The sequence below is a fragment of the Harpia harpyja genome, chromosome 22 (assembly GCF_026419915.1).
Source record: "Harpia harpyja isolate bHarHar1 chromosome 22, bHarHar1 primary haplotype, whole genome shotgun sequence".
NCBI lineage: Eukaryota > Metazoa > Chordata > Aves > Accipitriformes > Accipitridae > Harpia > Harpia harpyja.
Genome location: NC_068961.1, coordinates 14,372,098 through 14,394,823, shown reverse-complemented (window position 1 = coordinate 14,394,823; position 22,726 = coordinate 14,372,098). Strand labels below are relative to the sequence as shown.

General features: G+C 44.4%; 2 protein-coding genes across 7 annotated transcripts in view; one reads left to right on the top strand and one right to left on the bottom strand.

Annotated features, from left to right (window-relative positions):
* Positions 1-11,435, bottom strand: part of EIF5B (eukaryotic translation initiation factor 5B) — a 38,615-nt gene extending 27,180 nt beyond the window's left edge. Inside the window, exon 1 of the mRNA XM_052773585.1 lies at positions 11,291-11,435. Within this exon, the coding sequence (XP_052629545.1) occupies positions 11,291-11,325 (35 nt within the window). The 5' untranslated portion in view covers positions 11,326-11,435. The remainder of the gene's footprint in view (positions 1-11,290) is intronic.
* Positions 1-22,726, top strand: part of TXNDC9 (thioredoxin domain containing 9) — a 186,128-nt gene that overhangs the window by 161,805 nt on the left and 1,597 nt on the right. Inside the window, exons 1-4 of one of the 6 annotated variants that reach the window (XM_052773587.1) lie at positions 13,825-13,840; positions 15,661-15,878; positions 18,167-18,285; positions 20,163-20,417. In XM_052773587.1, coding sequence (XP_052629547.1) covers positions 15,690-15,878; positions 18,167-18,285; positions 20,163-20,417 — 563 coding nt within the window. In that variant the 5' untranslated portion in view covers positions 13,825-13,840; positions 15,661-15,689. The other 5 variants (XM_052773590.1, XM_052773591.1, XM_052773589.1 and 2 more) reach the window with 5 other exon arrangements.

Here is a 22,726-nt window from a genome sequence, read left to right as displayed (position 1 = left end):
TACATAACAGGAGAGCTTCTTTCCTATTGGCATTGGAAGATACACCTAGGAACTTTTTCCTGTCAACTTTTTTAAGCAGTCCCATGTTTCAGAAACCCAAACACTCTTGCAGGAACATCCTCCTCCCCCAAGTCCTCCAAAAGGTGTCCACACAGCTTCTCTTGCCCCTCCATTCAGCCTTTACAAGGGTCCTAACCCCAACTCTTAAGAGTGCCTGATACAGGAACCTGAAAGCACCAGTATGCTCAGTTTTCAATTCTGACCTTGAACTGCTTTTGCATGAAGACTTCATATATAGACTTTGCAGCCTCACTACCTTAGGCCATTCAAGCTCAATGCTTTGGACTCAAAGGAGGCTTGCTGTTGATCAGGTTCACACACCAAGATAACCAGTCCCATGCTTCCCCAGCACAAGAGGCTCAAGGAGGTCTGGAAACTGTCAAGCTGAAAGCAAAGTGCTACTGCACTGCTGAGAAGGGGTTACGACCCTGATTCTCTTTTGTCCCCCTTTCAGAAATGAAGGCTGAGCCACCTTTCTTATTCACGTACTTTTGATTCCAGCCTCTATTTTTGCTGCCAGATACGAAAAGAGTTCCAATATTGCTAAAACAGCATTTCAATGCAGTAAGCGACAGCAAAAGTTAGGTGTGTGTACTTCACACACAAACCAAAACAAGCAATTTTCAAAACATTAAATGGCTGCAGACATTCCTCCACAGAGGTCTGTGCCTAATACAGGGCAAAACTATGCAGCGGTAGAAGACAGTAGTCAGGCTAATTAAAGGAGATGGCAATAATCAATAACAAGTATGCAGAGATCTCCACATTTCAGATACCAAACAAAACTATTTATCTTTAGAATTCTATCACTGATCAAAAAAAAAAAGTGCTCTACATTTCCCCTACACAAGTTCACTGCCTTTTGCCATTTAAGCAGGATTACAGCAATACAAGACTTCAAAATATTCCAAAGCATTTTAAAAGTAGCATACAGAAACATTCACATACTTTATACTGAAAAATACTGACCTTACTGCCCTAGAAATGAGATCAAGAAATCATCTGTTGCCCAAAAGGGTCCCAGTAAAAGTTGTCTGTGTAGACTACTGAAAACCTGCATTACATAGGGAAAGCCACTTATGAATAGATTCCTAAATATTCACTGGGTCACTAGTTAAATGCTGTGTTAGCACACCATTCTGTACGAAACCAGGATTAAATATACCCAGATCATCCCAAGTAAGTGTTTGGAGATTTTTTAAGACAGGCATAGGCAACAAAGGAAATTCAACATCTCTCATGCAATCAAAGCATCAAATCAGGCTAGTGACAGAAAGTGAAAGTCCAAAACACAAGCTAAGCTACTTGGTGTTACGTGTTAAGCAAAACCAGTGACAAATAAAGCTACAATCCCAAATCCTGCCTGTTAGAGAACATATGAAACATTTCCAGTGTGAAGATTAAAGCAGAGTTAGGAAATAAATGAAGAGCTGTCACCTACCACTGCTCAGTCAGATGTAAAAAGATGGCCAGTAGCTCTCCTACTTATAAGATCCCACACAGTTGCAAGCTATTGAGTCAGAAAAGTGGAAAAACCTCGTGACTAATAGATGCATGGTCTGTAGAAAAAACACCGCAGTGTTTCTCTTGCTAGTACAGCAAGGAAACAGTATTTAAGACTAGAAACCCGGGGCGGGGGGGAACACCACACACGCAGAAAATCCCCCAGCTATTACATAGCACCTGCTGAAAAAAACCACTAAAATAGCACATACCTTAAAGGGGTGGGGCTTTTTTTGGGGGGGGGGGGGGGGGGGGGGGGGGGACAGGTCCTTTAAAACCAGAGAAACAAGCACAGTTTTGGAGCAAGTTGTTTTTCTGATGCAATGGCCTGCAACAGCCAGAACCTAGAAATTCCCTGTGGAAGCCATCATGAAGCCAGAGTTCATCTTAACACAAGCTTTGATTTACAGATGTTCAAGCTTACCTTAATCCTAGTTTCCACATACTAGGGTTTGCTTTAGTCTTTTAAGGTTTTAAGGGCATGCTTTGCCATTTTGATTACAAACACTTAAACTGTAAAGTTTCATAGTTTCTAACACTTTTGCACAATTAGCAAGATGTATTTTTGAAGTTTGAAGTTTTACCTTTTCTTTTGCAGTCTAGGATATTACAGATGTTAATTAGTGCCTATTTCACTAGAGCAAAAGTTGTCATGCTCCAAATCAAGATTTAAACTTACAATTCTGAAAAAAAATAAAAACCATCAGAGCTTCCTAACAGTATTTCAGAACAGTTACAAGTACATTTTAATTATCTATCACCTCTCTCTTACATGGAAGGTTAAAAAAAATGACTCCAAGTACTGGCATAGTTCATATATTCATCACTAGGGATTTTCACAGTGTGAAGCTTCCATACTAAGGACAGATACTGCATGCAATATAATCTCTGTAACAGACAAATCTAGGCATTGAAACTTGAAATACTTCCTGGGCATTGCCCTGGAAAACATGGCCAAATGTGGGGAAGACAGGACTACAGCTATCGAAATAAGAGTCAACAGACTTTTAGCATTTTTCTTTGCTCTGTGAACTTCTGCAGCTGAAATGCGTAACTGCCTGCCTTGCCAAACAAGCTCCTCCAGCTTTCCATGCAGGTTCTAGTGAAGGACACAGCCTTGCAAGCCAACTGACACCAACAGCATTTCACAGGTACTCTTTGATAAGAGAGGCATATTATATTAGCAGAACCACCAGCAAACATGCATGTTTTCCTCATGCTCTTTCCTAAGACCACACTTGTTATAGTACCTACATTACATAGCCCCAAACACAGGCAAAACTTCATTATAAATAGGCACCGTGCGTCTACATGTGACAGAGATGGCATCCTGACTAGGTAGCAGTAAGATAAAGAGCAAAGGAAACTATTAATCCATACATGAACTGAAAGAGTAGAGCAACAGGATTAATTATCAGTATACAAAGGAGCTGAGTTGCCCTCATTTATATCGATTTCACTCTACTGAAATTAGTTAAATGAAACTGCAGAAATTAAATGGAAGAATTCAGCTTAAAATGAGAAGGTGGCCTTAACTACTGGAAATCCAACATCCAGTTTTGCAAACGAAGCCAACAGGATAACACTCTCCTGCTGAAACCAAAACTAAAGGATACACGCAGACTCAAAGATTACAAGTACTTTTTGATCCACTGCACTGACCGACACAAATATGATTACTAAAGCTTGCCTTCATCTTACAGCTGAGATAACAAGCTAAGTCAAATTACACTAAAAATATTTTAGTTTGGATTGGTTTTAAGCTGTCTCTGTGAAGATGAAGATCAAATGTCAGAAAACACTGTACAATTAAAAACAGACAAAAAAATCCCCCCCCACATTCACGTGCATGAAGCAGAAGAGTCAGTAAGTCCACACAGCAAGAAAGTTGCATCACTACTGTGAACTCACTGCCCACATTCCTACATAATCAGAAGACTCATTTTTGCTGAGGCAACTTTGGAGATATTTCATCATTTACATGACACCAGCTCTTCTAACCACCTTCAAAGGAACATCACTGTCATTAAGTCATGTTCTTTTGCTTAAAAAAAAAAAAAAAAAAGCCCTTGAACTTCAAAAAGACTGAAAAGAAGCTGAACCATCTGTTTCCATGTGTTTAGTTTTGTAATAGTTTTAGACCAACTGAAACTAATACTTTTAGACAGGTCTTTACCATTATTCCCCTACAGCACCTTACCCATCCCCTGTATACATGGGTCATAAGCCCGGTAATAAGGATGCATTTCTAAATACAAGCTTATGCAAACTTAGCAAGTTACCAATGCTGAATGGCATATTTGTAGTTGGTTTTACTTGTAGGTATTAAGATAAATTGGCATTCTGTCTTCCAAAAAAAGTTCTTTTAGAACAACTGGTTTAAAATGCTACAGAAGATAAATCAGTTTGGAAGTAATTATTTAATTGTTCAAAACCACGCACCACTAACTTGTTCTTTAAGTGGGTTATGAAATTGAAAATGCAAGCATCTGCTGGCTCAGCAAGGCTATTCAAAATATGAAAACAAAGCCGTGGCCTTTTTCTCATTCTTACCTATCAAAGAACATGAACACCACAAACTTTTTAGTGTAGAAGCAGCCGCCTTGTTTTTCCTGCTGAAAACATTTAAATTACACATGCCAGAGACAGCCTGAAATTCAGGAAAGAATGAACTGCACGCCTTCCTCAGCCCAAGAAGTGAAGGAGTGTTCACATGAGCACCAGCTATGCAACCCACCACTACAGCCAACAGTGCTTAAAAAAAAAAAAAAAAAAATCACAGCCCCAGAAAAAGGCCACCCTCCCCTTGCCTTTTCCTCAAACTATGGGGCAGGGGAGGGGAAAAGTGACTTCCCCATTCCTAGCAACACTTTCCCCTCTCATCAGCTCAGGCAATCCTGTGGCCACAAGTCCTTGCAGAAAACACTTTTTTGGCGGCAGATCAAATCACACACTGGAGTTGTACTGTGGGCACATAAGCATTGAATCCAGTGCAATGGAAGCAGTTACAGCATGCAGCTGAGGACAGCAAGAATAAGAAAGACCACAAGGTTTGAAACATCTGACAGCTCAACTGAATTAAGTGTGATGTGAAACTACACCTTAGCTGTTTTTCCCTAATAAGATGAAGGAAGCTGGTGAAGCTACCTAATTACATGAGACAGCAAGGAAGTAAAATTTGACTAAAAGGGTAATTGCTTTTTATTCAGGCTCCCAAGACAATGATTCCATTTTTAATATTAAAGAGTCATGCCTTCTCTTTCAAGTTTGGCTGGGGAAAAAGAAGGATGGAATAACTATCAGCTAAGGAAAACCTTCTAAAAAAAGGCATAGAAAACATAACTTTTAACCCCAACAGATTCTAGAAAAAACAGAAATTCGCCTTTATACAACTCAGATTTAAAAAAAAAAAGAAGAAAAAAGAAAAAAGAAAAAAGCTCACCACAATCTAAAATTCCCATTTAAACAAAGATATAGCAAAACTTCAAGATAAAAAGCTTCTGTTGTGGCTAGTAGCTGGCAACACAGAGCTCTGGATGAAAGCAGTTCTTCAAGGTTCAGTTTAAGTGTTTACATCCCAAGAGAACAAGATGACTAAAAGCATGGAATATGAAACACTACGTAAAGAACTAGCATTTGGTCTTCCCTAGACTAGTTCTTTTGGGTTTTGTTTGTTTAGAAAATGTGTAAAGATGACAGAAATTACCTCCAAATCCAGTGTTTCACGACTTCCATATCCTATGTATTTCTCATTGTATAAAATCAAAATACATCACAAAAATACCACTTAGAACACTTCATAAAATACATTTTTGATTGTCTATAACCCTGAAGAGCAAAGGATGCCCACCTACATTAACTATAGTAAAAACCAGTACTTCACCTTACAGTGTGTATCTAAAGAAACATATTTCAGTGTTAAGATAGCAGATTCATGTTTAAAATCTCCACTAGGCTATTGTAAAAGAAAAAGAAAAAAAAAAAAAAAAAGGCATACGGGAAGAATAAGTCATCAGTGCTTTAAGCACCAGGATCATCAAAACACACATCTTCCATAAGATACCAACTGCTTTCAGACCAGAACACCCACCAGACTGCACTGTACTCTTTAAGCAAGCCAAACTTAATGACCGAATTAATTATTTGTACACATAATTTGTGTGCAGAAAAATTACTTTCTCTACCAGTCTCGGGGACTATTTTGTGGAGGGAATCAGAAGGAGGAGGAAAAGGAATATTACGCAAGCGTTAAAAGTTACTAAACCAGAGATTTTGTCCAGAACTGTAACCTTCACTCCTAGGCAGCTTTTAAGTGATGAAGAGCACAGAACAAATGGAGAGCAATGCACATGAGCCCAGAGTCAGAAAGACATGACAGTACTAATGCAATTAAAACCGGCAAAGGTATGTAGAGCTGTCAGCTTGTCTGGCTTGATGAGTGTCAACAACAACAGCAAAGTTTAACTTACCATAAACCTCTCTATTCTGAGCAAGGTTTTTCCAGAGAGCTTCAGAGAACTGAAAGAAAAGTTTCTGCAATTCCTGCTGGCTTGCAACATACTATTTTCATACTTTTCATAAGCAGTATAGATAAGGTTCAGATGCCTTCATGAAGGTAACAGATGAAGAGAATCAAGATTTCGACAAGAAAAGCTGCTTCTAACAATCTACTTCATGTACTGCAGTGCTTTTTAGTTTCTGTTGCCATTACCGCAAATATTTGAAGATCCTTACACTCTTTTTACAATGATGCTTTGCTTAAAAAAAAAATTCCAACAAATGTATGAAAATAGTTTTCTTATAAATATGAAATGCCTGCGGTAAAAACTATAGGTTTGGGGGGAACAGAAATACACATTTGCATAGAAAAAAACAATAAATTTCTGTAACAGAGAAATTATTTTGCATTGTTCTACTCCATCTTTCAGTACAAAACCACGGCATCATCCAGATGAGATTTGCAAAACAGGGATTTCAAGGGTTTATCAGCTGTTCTCCTTGACAGAGCTGCAGAAAGCTTTGCTTGTGGAAATGTTTTTGAGAAGCAGATAGAGACAGTTATTGTAAATTTTCTGGTGTATAGAATGTTTCTGAACCACAGGTGTTCGTAGGCTTTCTAGCCTTCACAGAACTTTCCTACACAACATTAAGATGACTTGACTTCACACACTAATAAAAAGAAGCCAAATAGAACAACTAGTAGACAATGCCAACAATTTAATTTGCAGAAGAGAAAGCAATATATAGCATCAGCAACAGCACTATAAGTCTTATTTTAGCAGCAGTGTTCACTCTTGGCTGCAGAATCACAGCTGGCACTTGTAACTTTTAAAGCAATATGCATGAATGATCAGAGTGGTATGCCTAGGCAAGAGTGCACAATATTAAAGGGCACAAGAATAAACACACCTAAAGACTACCTACTGGAAGCTAAGGAAAACTACCAAGAGAAGAGGAAGATGACTTAAAGCTGGGAGAAGAGGAAAAACACATGAAAAGCTAACACCATCAAGGGGAAAGATCCACATTCCAGGCAGAAAATAATTTGTAACATGCAGCATATAGCACACTTACTTGGAAATCTACAGCAGCAGTTTGAGGCTCAAATTCAAAGCACAGTTCTGTAGCTTAAAACAGCCTTTCTTCCCACACACTTAAAAAAAAAAATCCTATACTAAATTCACAAAGACAGCAGGGTAGAACCGTGACATACCTCCTGCCATTACAGCTCTGTCCAAGAACCAAAGCATAACACATCACTCCCAAGGAGGAGCTAGACTACACATCAGAACACCTACTCTTCCATTAGGAAAGCCTGAAAATTCAGAGGCCTCATATTTTTATTGAGGGATTTGCTATGAAGTTTCATTTGAAACTGAGTGATCAACACAACCATAAAAATTCCAAAGAGGAAACAATTAAAGCAACTTTCATATGGCTTAGGAGCTATTTATGACCCAAGACACTCTCCACCTTTACAAAGCACCCCTCTAACACACCACATGGAGTTTTTCCTGCAGTGACCATATATCTGACCATTCTAAATAAATATGTTCTTCACTGACAGATGCACAGCAATTAAGCGGCAGGAGTCAATAATAGTTCCAGAGGAGCATAACAGAGTCGCTGGTATAGTAGAAACAGATTTGTAGGTGTATCTGTTCAGGTAGCAATCTGTATTCATAACGGACAACAGTCCTGCATTCCCATTCTTTCCCTGCTCACCATAGCTACCATCTTGCTCAGGGTCTTTTGTCCCTATGTACTTAGACCCTGTTCCCATGACAGAATTCATCCTCACCCTCTTTTACCAGCACACTTCCCGGACATATATCAATACTTATCAGTATGACCTCTACTGTACTCAGCAGAAACAAGGCAGGAGGAAACTACACAACAGAAGTCAAAGCAATGGGGGCAAGGGGAGAAAAGCAGAGTAAAGATGACTTGTACCTTCTGTAACTTGTCTCAGTATGTCAGAAGACAAGCAGAAAATCTCCTTCCTGTCACATCAATTCTCAAACCAATATTCACAACACAGACATACCACCTGCATCTTCCCACGTGCTTCCTCTGCACTGCAAGTTATGCCCGTGAGCTGCCACATGCTTTGGGAGCTGCAGCCAAAAGGGATGCAAGGAATTGTATCTGTAACATAATTGTTGGGGAAGGAGAGAGGAAAAGGAGGAGGAAACAAGTAATACTGCATAGCACAGAACTGAAGACGCAGGAGGCAAAACCGACTGGAAGCCTTTGATTACACGGCGCCACTCCTCTCTCACTCTACTGGGAATGGAAGGGAGACTGATGGGAGATGTTGAAGCCCAACTTCAAGCTACAGATGCAAATACGCGATGCAGCCTCTCCCCTGAGGGAACTTGACATTCACAGGGGTGTCACCTAGAACCAACACCACCAGATGATGAGGGTACCTCTGCAGACAGAGCCTATTCCAAAACATCACTGGCCTTCCAGGTCCATCCTCACTCCCATCCCCCTCAAACTCCCTTCTACAAAATACACCCTGTCTAACCATCCCGTCCTTCTTCTCAAACTCACATCTGTTTGAATTCTTCATCCACATCACCCCTCCCACTGCCATACAACTGTGTAGCCCTGTAACACAGTATTGCCACTGCTAGTAGCAGTCCATAAGCTCTGTACTGCATTTGCAAGGCCTTAGGGCTAAAGCCTGTCAGGCTTACTTTGGCTGAACTTTTCTTGACCTGCCTGCAACTGTTACTTGATTTAGCTGTGACAGCAATTTCTCTGATTGACCAGGTGCCTATGCCTAATTAGTTCTACTTTTGTTTACGCGGGCATGCTGCAACCACAGTTTCATATAGACAGCAGTAACAAGCAGTTACTCTGTATAGAATGAGATATTCACAACTCTACAACAATGATGTAGCATAGAGAAATACAGGCCTGGTATGGTAGCAGAGGCCTTGAGAAGTGGAGAGACAGGATGCAGCGGAGAGGTGCGCAGGCATGGGATAAACAGAGATGACTTCTACAGGGCTCGGCACTGGACACCCCACAACTCACCAGCGGTCAGCTAAGAGAAATGCAGACCTGGACAAAACTGGTTTTAGGGCTAACAAACAAGGAAGAAATAGTATCTACTATATAGTGCCTTTTACATATTTGGATGTAACATGGAGCTGCAAACCAATGAAGAGCAAAGGCATACAAGCACGTTAGCAAGCATATAAAAATGATCTCAAGTGGATCCTAGAGTGAGGAAAATGAAGCCATCAACACGAATGATCATATTGCTCCTTGCGAAGGACACCCGACGCTGACAACTCACCGTAACAGCTCACCACCACCAGGATGAAACCACTGACCTTAGGACTCAGAGCAGCAGTGAGACGGTGAGTGCAACTACTTTAACTGCATTATTGCTCTTTCTTTTTTTTGTAACAATTGGATCTGAATTAATAATCATTAGGCTCTTAGGATTTCAATTACTCTAACAATAAATTCTTGGCCTCTCTTAAGTTATGCTTCCATTTTTTAGACATAAATGAGATTTTGTGCATAGCACCCAAGAAAGGCCCATGTTCAGTAATTTACTGACACAAAGAAATACATGCGGATACACACAAAGAGAACAAGGTATCCAGCAGGCATCAAGACTCTCAAAGCGTCCCCTGCACACCAGCCACTGTCACTGGAAGAGCCCCGAGCAGCAGTGCTTCAGTACCCGAAGGCTTCTACATGATTCTGGCATCTACCACACCAGGTAGAAAGATGAGCAGTAAGCCTTTTTTCCCTTTAGAGCACAAAGATCCAACCCTTCCCTCCTCTTTCTCATATCACACTTGACTCATCTCCTCACCAGAGCTGCTCCCAGGATACACCTGTGAAACACAGCCGGTGAAACAAGCTAAATAACAACAGACACTACAAAGCAGCATACCTGGTACAGCAAGAGGTGTGAGGAAAAATAGTCAGACAAGCAAAATACCTTGCTAGCAAAATACTCATTACCCAGAAAAGACCAGAGAAACTATAACATTTTACACCCTAACCTGGTTAAGGGTAACAATCTTAAGTCACTAACGTCAACATCTTAATGCAATACACATGTAGCTATAAGAAATGTCAGAGAGGAAACAGTATTTTGTGAAATAGCCACCATAGGGAGTACTTTCCTAAGAGAAACACTTAACGACTCAAAAAGAATATACAAAATGAGCAGTCTAGGTCAGGAAAAAAAGTTGTAGTTTCCAGTTCATACAGATTTTAAGATGTCAGTTTTCATTTAACTCCTTGTCAGTATTAACAACTAAAAACATTCTCCAAACTGACTGTATCTTTGTATTTATTGCTTTATAGTGACAAGTAACAACATCTTTTCTGCTGCTAGCGTATATATACACAATGTTATTCGGTGTTCCATATGGTTAATATAGCTGCCATTATAAGAATCTCTTACACACAAAAAAAGTTCACAGATGGGGCAGTATCCAAGAAGATACGCACATGACCGTAGAAGTGATCCTCTTACCCTCCAGCCACTAAAATATCTGCGTTTATTAAACATACAGAAATCACTAAGTTATAGCGTGATCTACAGCACTGTCTCCCGTTAAAAAGAAAGATAAAATAAAAAAAAAAAAAAAGCCCAACGGAACACACACACTTCAGGCACTGCAACTGAACCAGGCAGCTGTTTTGAGCTGACAACCGAGATCCGCGCTCGCAACCAGCGGCCCTCCGTCCCTGCCTGCTCCCGGACAAGCTGCCCCAGGAGCCGGGCGAGGCTCAGGCTGAAGGACTCGCCTTTCGGAGGGAGCGCTGAGACGGCGCCGGCAACGCAGCGGCTCCCGCGCCGAGGTCAAGTTTCTCCTGCGCGGCCGCCAGCCTCCCCTTCCGCACCGCCGCCCGCGGGACACCCACCCGCCGCCGCCGTTTCCTCGGGCCTCCGGCGCCGGTCGGGCCCGCACGCCCGGCCGGTGCCGCTCTCCCGGGCGAGGGACGCGAGCGGGCCTCTTCCGTCCCGAGGCCGCCCGGCCAAGGGCCGCCGGGCCAAGGGCCTACCGAGCCGGGCCGGGCCTACCGGGCCGGGCCCGCCCCGCCGCCTCCGACGAGGCCGCGAGCCGCGGCAGGGCCTGACTCAGCGCCGCGGCACCGGCGCTCGCCGCTGACTGTCAGCGGCCCGTGATGGGGATGAGGAGGGGACCGAGGAGAAGGGGGAGCGAGGTCGCTGCCGCCCTACCTGTCCTCGCTCTTGTTCTTCTGCTTCTTGCCCATGGCGGCGGCCCCGGCGCTCGTCCCCCGCCTCAGCGCTGCCCGGCCGCCCGCCCGCGCGCAGCCCCGTGCATATGGTAAAAGAAGCCGCCTCCCCCCCCCGCCCCACACACACACACACACCGCCCGCCCCGCCGCGCGCCGCGCACGCGCCCGCGCCCAGCCCCGCCCCCCGCCGGCCCCGCGCCGGCACAGCCACGAGAGGCGGCCGCGACGCCGGACGAGCGGCGCTTCCCCCGCGCTGGCGCCCCCTGTCGGCCGGAGGGGGGAGCAGGCGGCGGTGCTTGGGCCCAGGCCCGGAGCCCGGAGGGGGAGGGCCGGCCCGCGCCGGCGGGCCCCCCCCGCCGGGGACACGGCTGCTCTCGGGGACTGCAGCCACCGGCTTCTTGAAATCGGCTTTGCTTCCACCCGTTTGGCCCTCAGGCAGCCCTGGAAAATGTCTAAGTGATGCCCCAAATCCGTCGCTTCCCTCCAGTCCTCCTGCCTCCCCAGAAGGCAGCACAGAGGCCCAGAACTCCTGTCAGGATCGTAGCCCGTTTGGCCACAAAAACCGACCCAATATCCAAAATGAACACCTTTGGAAAGCTTTTGTCTGGAGGTAAACAGGACAGCTAGGTCAAAGCAGGGGAACGGAGAGGATAAAGGGAAAGCTTTTAGGGTGCATCATGGCAGCGCAGCGACCAGGCGGTAATCGAGGCACAGGGCACATCATCGATCGCTGCCCGGTTGCCTCACTCTTCCTGCTCCGTGCACGCAAGCTGTGCTCCCCCAGCCGGGCTCTGCCGGTCCCTTATCCCCAGCACCCCGCGGGGCACAGGAGGTGAAGCGTGAACAACAAAAGACCAGCACCTTGAGCCCGTGGCGAGTGCCCTCCCGCCAAAACGGGGGTCCGAGGCGGCAGGGTTGGGTTTACAGTTCAGAGGCAACCATCAAACAAGGCTCCCCTGCAGGGAGTCGGCAACATTAAAAGTATGGCATGTCCTTCCCTCCTCGCCAGATTTCCTCAGCGTACAAAGCTTTTCCTCCTTTCCCGTCCAAGAGGCCTTGCACCACGAGAGCCGAACTGCTGCTGCGCTCTCTCACAGGAGAGCCTGGACACTGCTGCTGCAGGGCAGGAGAAGACAGCAGACGCTCACAGAAACACAGCACGGACATCAGACAGCAAACACTGCATGTTATGGCAGAGGGGCTCTCGGGTGCAACCCAGTCTCCCTCCTGGCCGCGTTTCTCAAGAGCAAAGCAGGATGGAGCAGGAAAAACAGCATTCACAGACATCAGACTAATTAACATGCTTTGAGAGCTGCACGTTTTCTGTTGTTGTCATCATCCCGTTACAGTAATTCCTTCTGCGGACAGAGCAAGCCTCACGGTTCTCTTCACCTTTCAGCCTCAGGATCACCACCTCCATCTTGCTTCACTCCCTAAAACCCTCACTTCCTACTTCTGCCTTTACACAGCTACAACTCCTTATCAGCCTCTCCCACCCAGCCTCCCAGCGGACTGCAGATGAGGCCAAGAGTTATCTTCCCTCCCCACCTTCCTCATCAGCATGCTTCAGTACCGGGGAGTCAGGTTTCCAAGAAACAAGAAAGCAGAACACTTGGTTTTTTGAAAACACACTTTAATATCCCATTATTTCAATCTGTGGATCTTCTAGCGCACTTGCAAGAAGAGCAAAGAGACGACAAGCCCCGGCTGCTCCAACACAGCCGTCTTCTCACCGAGACTGCCGGAGCGGAGCGGTCCGGCCGAGCCACGCCGCCCGCCCGCCCACCGCCAGCCCCGCCTGCCCTCGCCGAGGCGCCGCGCGGGCCGCCCTTACCTCACGGCATCGCTCGAGGGGCCCGGCCCCGCCTCGCCCCGACTCCCTGCGGGGGCTCGGCCTCGGCCTCACACGCCCAACCCCGAGAAGGAGGCCCCCAGAAAGGTGCCGGGCCTCCCCCCGAGCTCCCGGCGGCAGCCTCACCCGCCGTTACCGTTGCCGCCGCCGCGCACCCTCCCCTCAGCGGTCGCACACTGAGGTGGGCAAGGGGCGGGGCCGGGCACGCCCCCTGGCGGCCAAGCCCCGCCCAGAGCAGAGCGGCGGCTGCGAGAGCAGCCCCGCTTCCGGGCGCCGGGGGAGGCGCGCTGCACCCCAGATGCGTCATTTCGGCGGGTCGGGGGAGGGAAAGGTGGAGAAAGCGGCTGCCAGGGGGACGGGACGTGGGTGAGGCAGCACGGCCCGGCAGAGGCCGTCCCCGCGGGGCGGGGCCGGACGCGGACACACACACACACACACACACCCCCCCCCTCCCGGCTGCTGCCCGCCGGTGCAACACCCACACCGGCTGGGCGCATGCGCTCTGGGCGCCGACCGCCGCGGGGACGCGCCCGCCGCCCCGGCCAATGAACGCGTCGAGGAGCGCTGCGTGTGCGCGCGCGGCAGCCGGTCCCGCCCCGCCCCGGCTCTCGCGAGACGTCGGTGGGGCGCGGCCGGCGTGTGCGGCGGGAGGGGCGGGGCGAGGAGCGGCGGCGGTGGCGGCGGCGGCGGCGGGGTGAGGTGAGTGTCGCGTCTGTGTCGGGGCTTCGGTTGCTTGAGGCGGGGGGCGGCGCGGCCGGCACCGTGACTGGGGGAGGCTTTCCCGGGAGAGCTCGTCAGGAGCTGGGTGGGTGGGCGACCGTTGTCTGTAACGGTCCTACGGGGGCGCGGCGGCGCCTGCGCGATGCCCCGCCGGTGTGCCGGCCCCCACCTCGCCCCGCAGCCGGCGCGGCGCCCCTCGGCCCCGCGGCAGGCCGTCTGCGGTCGGTGGTGTCGGCCGGGCCCCCAGCGCCTCCTCCTGGGGGAGCGGGCAGGATCGCGGCCCTGTCAGCGGTGCGAGTCCCCCGGGGAGCGGGGCCTTGGGCGCAGGCCCCCAGCTGCGTAGGAAACGCTTGTTGGCACCCGGGCTTCCGCGGCCTGGGGAGCGGGGAGCCTTCCGGGGGCCTCGGGCTGTAGCGGAGACTGGCTGGGGTGGTATTCCGTTTTCCTTCCAGTTTGCTTGGAAGACAAGCCTCCCTTTGGCCCGGCTGAGCAGAGTTCCCTCCCTCTCCTGAAGACCTAGTGGCCTGTGATCTGCGTTAGCCAGGTTTCTATTTCCTCTGGAAATACAAGAAAGGAGGATAGGAAACACTAACGGAGAGGCTTTGTAGTTAGCAGCTTTGGGGAGAGGGACTGAAGGTGCTGCAGGTCAGAGCAAGTGTGGCTGTGACACGTGTGGAGTGTGGCAGCAGGCTTAGCACTGCTGATGTTGCATTACACTTGGAGTGCTGCCGTGATGCTGGTACTTTGCTCGTTGCTACTTAAAACGCTTTCTTGCCTCTCCGTGCAAGGTGTTTACATAGCCAATGGCACTGGTAGTTTGGCTGTCTTGAAATACAGCCAGGAGTACTCTGGAACCCAAATTCAACACATGACATCCGTGGCCTGCAGGTTGAGAATCTGATGAGGGTGACTGTGCACTGTCCCTGTTTCAAAACTCTCACTCATTACAGTGATAGTTTTTTGTAGTGTAAGTTTATTGGGGAGAACAATCAGTTATGTTGCCCCAGCTCTTCATGCACCCCAGTCTTAGTATTTTGTGCCTTTTGAAGTGTTTGGGCAGGGAGAACTTTACAGAAAATTATTTTAGCTGTGTTTCTTCACGTAGCAATTAGGTAGTGGTTGTTGGGGTTTTTTAAATCCTTTCGCTGGCTGCCATAGGGTGGTGTTTGCAATGGCAGTTTTCTTGTACTAATTGAAGCAGTGTATTGGCCTAAAGCATTTGCTGTTGAGTACCTTGTCTGTCTTTTAGCTGAGGAGAGAGGAATGTTAATTCAGATTTAAATACATTAATATGCGTTAATATGCATCCGGTACTTAAAGTAATTGCATTTAAACTATTGGCGGAAACTTTGACTTAGTTGCTTAGACTTACTCTGAGACATCTTACACCTCCTCCCAGCAGCTTGAAGCTTTCCAATTGCATCTTCTAGTTTCAGAACGTTTATTAAAGGTACATGGCTCTGGCTCAGGATGAGTGTTCCTTTGGAACTGGTGAAATTTCCTGCTTTATATTGACAAGTAATTTCAGGTTCCTGTGCACTTTCAGCAGCTGCCTTTGGGATTGAGAGAATAGGACTTGACTGGTATCTTTGTTACCATCTGTGTTCATTGTGGAAGTATTCTCCAAAGGGGGTTGCAATACAGAAAAGAACTATCTACTGTTATCTTCAAAGAGCATAGCATTTTGTTTCTCTACAGCGTGAACTGCAAGTAAGAAAGGTCAGGCTTTTAATTAAGTGTTGGTATAAACGTTAATTCCATGTGTCACTATTTCCACAGCTCTGAAGAGATCACTTTCTAGTTAAAGATGGCTGCTGATAGCTCTGTTGAAATACTTCAAAAAGTTCTGGAGAATGAAATACTTCAGACTGCCAAGGTTGTGGAAGAACATCTGGATGCTGAAATGCAGAAGTTGGACCAAATGGATGAAGATGAATTGGAATGTCTTAAACAAAGGAGGCTTGAGGCACTAAAAAAGGCCCAGCAGCAGAAACAAGTAATTCCTGTAGTAATATAGATTTTTGATGTGTACAGTGTAACAGACTTTTTGGAAGTCCTAGGGAAATTGTATATGTGAACTAAGTGTTTTGGGGTTGTTTGGGGTTTTTTTTCTTCTTTTTCCTCACCTTTCTGTACTTACTCATTTTAAATTATCCAGGAAAGCGAGTGTCTGTCTGTGTGTGCATGCTTTGTGTTTTTTGACAGGAGGAGAGAGCAACCTCTGTGATTATTTACAATAAGGATAGGATAAAGAGTCTCATACAAAGATTTGAGTGTGTCTGTGTTCACTGAACATTGCTGTCTGGAAGCATAAGCCTTGTAGGCAACCTAATCATAAGCCTTCAGGCTCCTTAAGCTTCTGAATTCTGGACACTGTTGCTTATGGCATGTAAGTGATGTGTGCTGTTCGCTTAAGGTATTTTGCAGAAGAATGATACAGGATCTTTCCTTGTTCCTGGGGTGGAATCATTTGTCTCACTCCTTCTAACTCAATGAAATGTTGTCTTTGTATGACTGCTCATTTATTCTTGCAGGAAAGAAATTCTGTTTAGGTCCCTGATACCTCATGCTAAATTGTGGTCTTTATGCTCCCCAAAAAGTCTCTTTGAACATAGTTCTCATCAAAATTTTGGTAACATGTGGTGTGAGACCTGAATTGTAAGTGGGGAAGCCATAGGTTTCTTGGCTTACTCCATCTAAGCAAACCTAAACGAAGAAATAGACTGGGTTGCGGGGAGGTGACTGGGTTGAAAGGAGATGCTGTGGCTGTGGTGGAACCCATAAAAGCTAATGCCATGCTTTGAAACAGGAATGCAGTAAAATGTCATGGCATGGTTGGGATGCTGGAGGACAGGCGGTGTTAGCAGCTTTGACTCTCTAAACAGCGAAGTAGAAAGTGGCACACTATTTCCTTGTTTTCAAAAGTTCAGTTTATATTTGATTCTAGTATTTTCTTTTTTCAGGAGCCGTAACACTTGGATTTTCTTGGATGTGAACATGTGATAGTTCTCATGCAAAAACTTTTTAATGTTGGTTGATCTTAAGTCACTGTTCTCATGTGTTTTCAATGCAAGTTTGAAGTAGAATGCTGCTCAGTAAAAGGATTATGCTGCCACGCTATTCTGGAATAGGATTGTGTAGAGGGGAATTAATGCATACCCACTGTTGAAGGATAAGTCAGTTCTTGATTTGCATCATGATGACTTCTTCATGTGCTCAAACTTGTATGCATTTTTAATGTGTACAATGTTCAGGAAGTTCTTTGTTCCATCCTAATTTAGCTTACAGGGTATTTTTGGTTTGCTTGGAAACTTTTTTTTTTCTTTTTTCACTCTGCTGAGACAAAACTGCAACCTCAAGAACAGTGATTTATCTAAATTTCCCCCTGCCCCAGAAACTAAAGTTTTTTTCTCAAGTTCTATCATGCTGCACTACTTCTAATCATTTAGCTTAGTCTGTACTTGTTTTAATACACTACAGTTAACTTTCAGTATTGTAGAAGCTGGGCTTTTTTCTTAAGTGCATTTGTTGAAAATCTAGAAGAGTTGCTTTTTCTAAACTGTATTTGCACACTTAATCAGGCAGTTTTGGAAGTTGCCTGTAAATTTTAGCTTGCGAAATTCTGTCTCTCCATACATTTTATGGCTAATGGTATGCATGTGTTTTCTGAATGGTTTTCTGGAAGCCTGGCTCATACTAAGATACTTCCAGTGTGTATTTGGTAGATAAACATCATCTGTTGGAGGTGAGTTAGTAGGCTTTTTTCTCCCTGATTTTTTCATAGAGGGAAAAACTAGAAGAAATCTATTTTAATACATATAATGACTTGAATCAGTTTTAGACAAGAGTTCTTTGAGAGTACAGAAACATTTTAGAGAGAGTAGCCCAAGCGGTCAGTTAGCAGCTTTCAAATGCTGAGAGTTTTCTGTCATTGGTGTTCTCTTTGAACTAGTCTAGTCTTACTGAGAGGCTGCGCTGCAGAAATCTGTGCAGCTCTGTACAAGATTTGTATTTCCAGATAAGTAACGTAGCCTTACTGCTCAACCACCTATCTGTTGTTGAGAAAGGGGCAACCCAAAAGTATTGTCTAGCCTAGTGACATTTGCATATTTTCAAAATAGAACTAAAGGGGGAAAGTAATTTGTTTCTCCTTCTATTACTGCATGAAATGGGTTCCCACTGCGGGCCCCCTCTTTTATTTTTCTTAAAAGCTGTAGAGCTTGCATGAGAGGTGCAGGACTAACAAACTCCATACTAATTATTTCCTTTTATGTTTCCCAAAAGGAGTGGCTTTCAAAAGGACATGGAGAATACAGAGAAATCCCAAGTGAGAGAGACTTTTTCCAAGAAGTCAAAGAAAGTAAAAACGTGGTTTGCCATTTCTATAGAGACACAACGTTCAGGTAGAGTAAATAAGCTATGCTCAAGAAACCTTTTGTTTATAGATGTCTACAAAAACAGACACGTTCTTTTGTTCTTTCAAATCCCATAAATAAATGGGCATTTTTAGAAGTATTCAAATTCCTTCATTTTCCAAATCTTGCTCCCTTCTCAAGACATTTGATTTTTTTTAATATTTTTTCTCCATTCTAGTTAATCTGAACATGATTTGACAGCAATTAATACTCTGTTATATAGTTGACTAGAATATAAATGTATACCTTCTCTGACAATATTTGAGAGTGCTGTGTTTCGTTATTGATTTAGTTTGAGGGAGCCAGGTCTGTAAACATAGTGACCATACAGGAGCAGCTTTTCAAAAAGATCAGCTTGATTATTCCAGACAGAGGTGTTCTGGACAGTTCTGGCAAACAAAAATAAAAATATAAACAAAAACTTGTCTAAGCATCTTCAGAATTTAACCTTTTACTTTGAAAGTATCTGTGGATACCAATTGCAACTCCTTTCCATTTGTGCCTGTGCCTTTGTGATTATGTCACTTTTTTGGGATGTGAGACACCTAGATCTGAGAATATGTCCTGACTCAGAATAGGAACCTAAAATAAGATCTCCCACTGCCTTGGAAGAATTTCAGAAGTTCTGGGTTCCTCAGTGGGTCTGTCTCAGTGTCTTCTGTTAAAATGCAGTTGCAAGGTAGAGTGGTTTGTTGAGGGAGGAGCCATTTGTCCTGTTTTTTGTTGGTTGGTTGGGGGTTTTTTTCCCCCACAAGGTGTTAGGTTCTCTCTAGCTTATAGAATATAAACAGAAACAGCCTCAATGTGAGAAATTGAAAGAGGTCAAAGCTGGATTATGCAGTGAGGTATCTGCGTCCTACATTTTCTAGGTTAAATGTTTAAGTCTCAAATATCTGAAGTGGTCATATTTGGCTAGCTTTTACTCAAAGAAGTTGAAAGACTTTCTCTGCAGATAAAGTAGCTTAGAACAGGTTTGGGTTGTTTGGTTCTTGTTTCTTGAACCTTTAGAGAAAGTGCTTTATAAAATGTGTCGTGCTGAGAACCAGCTTAAAGCTAGTATGTCAGGTTTACCAACCACAATATCAGGTTGCTTTCATACTTGCCCACTCCAGCTTTTTGATCTGCTCGGCTGTCCTCTTGAGTTAAAGGACAGTCACATCGCAGAGTTCATGCAGCTAAGCCAAACTACTTAAAGACGACAATCCAGAAAGTCCAGACTGCAAGTGACAAGTCCACAAATCTCTGCCATCTGACAAGTATTTTGAGCAGTTCATGTTACTGTCCCTTAGCTGCGAAACAATAATTGTATGCTCATTCCTATTCCATTGCAACAGAAAAGTGAAATATTTTTTGCCTATAGCACTACTGAAGCACCCTATGCAAATCACTTCCCCCCGGCCCTGTACAGTGAGTTACTGCATCTCGGTTGTGGAAGTAGTGACTGAAAAAAACCAAAATGCTGTAACATGTTGAGAGTACTTTTCTGAAGACGTGAAGTTCATTATAGAGAAATTTTTCCAGCTGACAGGCAGTGAAGCTAGAGCAGGAAGAATAGAAGTCAGAGGGAAATTTCATCAATAAATGCAGGCGTCAAGAAATGAGAGGGGTTTTCAGGTGCACATGGGAGTAATTAGGAAGAAATGAGAGAAATGGATGGTGTAATTGTGCAATAAAGGTGCTCCAGGTTGTTACTCTGTTTTGAAGCACAGTTTCTCTTGAAACTAAATTCTTAATTACAAAGGTCATATCTGAGGAATTAACATGACAGAACTAGCCCTTTACTGTTCCTTTTAAACTTTCTTTAAAATACATATTCTTCAGCTTATTGATTCTAACACTTCATACATTTTGGGCTTTTTTCACAGGTGCCAAATAATGGACAAACATTTGACTGTATTGGCCAAAAAGCATGTTGAGACAAAATTCTTGAAATTAAATGCTGAAAAATCTCCTTTCTTGTGCGAGAGACTGCGCATCAAAGTAATTCCCACTCTAGCACTATTAAAAGATGGAAAAACACAAGATTATATTGTGGGCTTTACTGATCTCGGTAACACTGATGACTTCACTACTGAGACCTTAGAATGGAGATTAGGCTGTGCAGCCATAATTAATTACAGGTAATTAATTTTTTGTGATTGTTTTATTTTCAGATACAGTGCAAGGAGAACATGCTTGCAGACAGGAGAATCTGTAAAAGTTTGTAACTTTGGCTGATATGTTTTATGCTTAAGACACACAAGAGTTTAATCGAGTTATTTAATCTGTGTACTTTGGTGAGGGAAAGAAGAGAGTATCTCTGGCAAAGTATTGAGGCGTTATAATGAGCATTACGTTGTCCTTTTTATGCAGTCATAAAAATAAACAGAGTTCTTGCTGAGAGGTATAGAGTAGCTACGCTGCTTTGATATGGCCTCTGAGTCCTGCATCTAGTGTAATCCTTTCTAAATCAACTATAGATGCTTAGATGTCGCAGTGGCAATGCAATAGTTTGAGCATTTTTAATCCACTTCAGAGAAAACTCAGCAAGTCATCCTTAAACTGCATGTTAGTCCATATTACATACATGAATATGGGGTTTTTTTCCAGTGAACAGAACAAAAGGTGAAAATAAGTTGCAGAAGTGCAAATAAATTCTTTGTGTAGAAGTACAATGTAATCATCATAAATCCCACATTTAAGACTACAGGATAGAAGGCAGTAGAAGATAAATGTCACCACAGTAGCCTAACTTGACAGGAGAATCATCTACTGCAACTTTCTGCTTTGTTTTTCAGTGTGATTAAAATGTCATCTTTATCTTTTTAGGTTAATTTTGCTCTTTTGTTCTGAATGTCTTTGGCCTTTTTTTTTTTTTATTTTTTAAACTTTATTATCTGAATTTATTTCAATGTCTAATTTCCAGATTTTGGCAAGAAGTATTGTTGTATCTTAAAGGCAAAGAAACTATTGTTCAGTTTAGTTTAGTAGCTGTTGAACTTAAGATGAAATGACTGAAATGAAAATTTATAATTCGAAACAAGTGGTAATACCTACTTCCCAGTTCAGTAACAAGGAAATACACAGAGGAGTCAAAGACAGCATGGGTACATATTCTAGACAGCAACAACCTTTTACGGGAGAAATCTTTCAGTGGAGTTGTACCAAGCTGCATTGAATTTGCTAAATGGTAGTACATTGGCTTACAGCATAATTTTACTTCCTACTTGACTCTGCTAGTAATGTGTAGTCTGCTCTTAGCAACTTGTGGAGCCGGGGAGTTGTTTTGTTCTTTGCTCGTTTTGTCAGATGCCGACTTTGCTACCCTGGCTTTGCAAAGTGAGCCACAGTATCTGCACAGCCCAGGAGATCCATTCCAGGAGACATCCATTTATGTACAAGTTTTGCATTTCCACACTGCTCTGAATGTAATGTCCTGCTCTCTCAAGTTCCTGAAAAGGAGATAGTCCTCCTCAGAGCCTAGAAACAGCTCTTTTCCTTCAGCCTGTAGGATAGCAGATGGTGAAAGCATCCACTGTATTTAGGGGGAAAACTGTTCAGGTCACATTGCTTGACCAAAATCAGGATTCAGGTGGTGTATTGACTTATTACTGACATGTAATTAACTAGCAATCAGTGAACTGTACATTAAGGATTAATATCAGCAAAATGTTATTTACAAAATGTTAACACCTACAAATTTTGAAATGCCCTTCTATAGCTAATTCTAGAAGGTTCTGATTGCTCACTCACTCACTGACACTTAGATGCAAACACCTCATAGGTCATGCAAGTGAAAGCAGGCACACCCTTTTCTGAGCAAGGGGAGGGGATTCCCCTCCTTACGCACCCCTGCCGTCGGAGATGTGGGTGCTCCAGCTTTTTGTGAACACCTGCTGTTCCCAACATCCCGTGGACCCACACACTGGTGAGAAAGCCCCTACAGGGTCATACATGCCCACTGAGGCGTGAGTCCCTCCATAGTCCACTAGCTGGAATGCAGTGTCCGATGGGAAAGCTGCTCTGTCTGGCCTAAGCACAGATAGTACAAGGTGACTTCTGGCAGTGCAAAACCTGGGTTTGACCCATCTGTTTCTATTCCAAAGTCCCTGTTACAAAATTTTGGCTTCTTTTGTACTTCTGGCTCCTCCTTTGTTTTGAAAATGTCTCTAATGCCCTGGTTAGTGTTTAATCTGACAGGTGGTTGTCTTTAGCATGATCAGTTTGCAGCAAAAGCTCTTTTGGACAGTTTTTCTCTAGAGCTCCTCACGGGTGCTGTTTACACTCACACTCCTGTCTTACCTACAGTTATCCAGGCCATTTTGTCCAGGATGTGCTATGCTAGCAACACCACAATGCTACTTAGGGTGGCTTCAGGGAGTAGGGGTTGTGTTCTTTTACAGTGTTTTTCTGAGAAACAGATAATTAGAGATGCTACTTACTGTCTGCA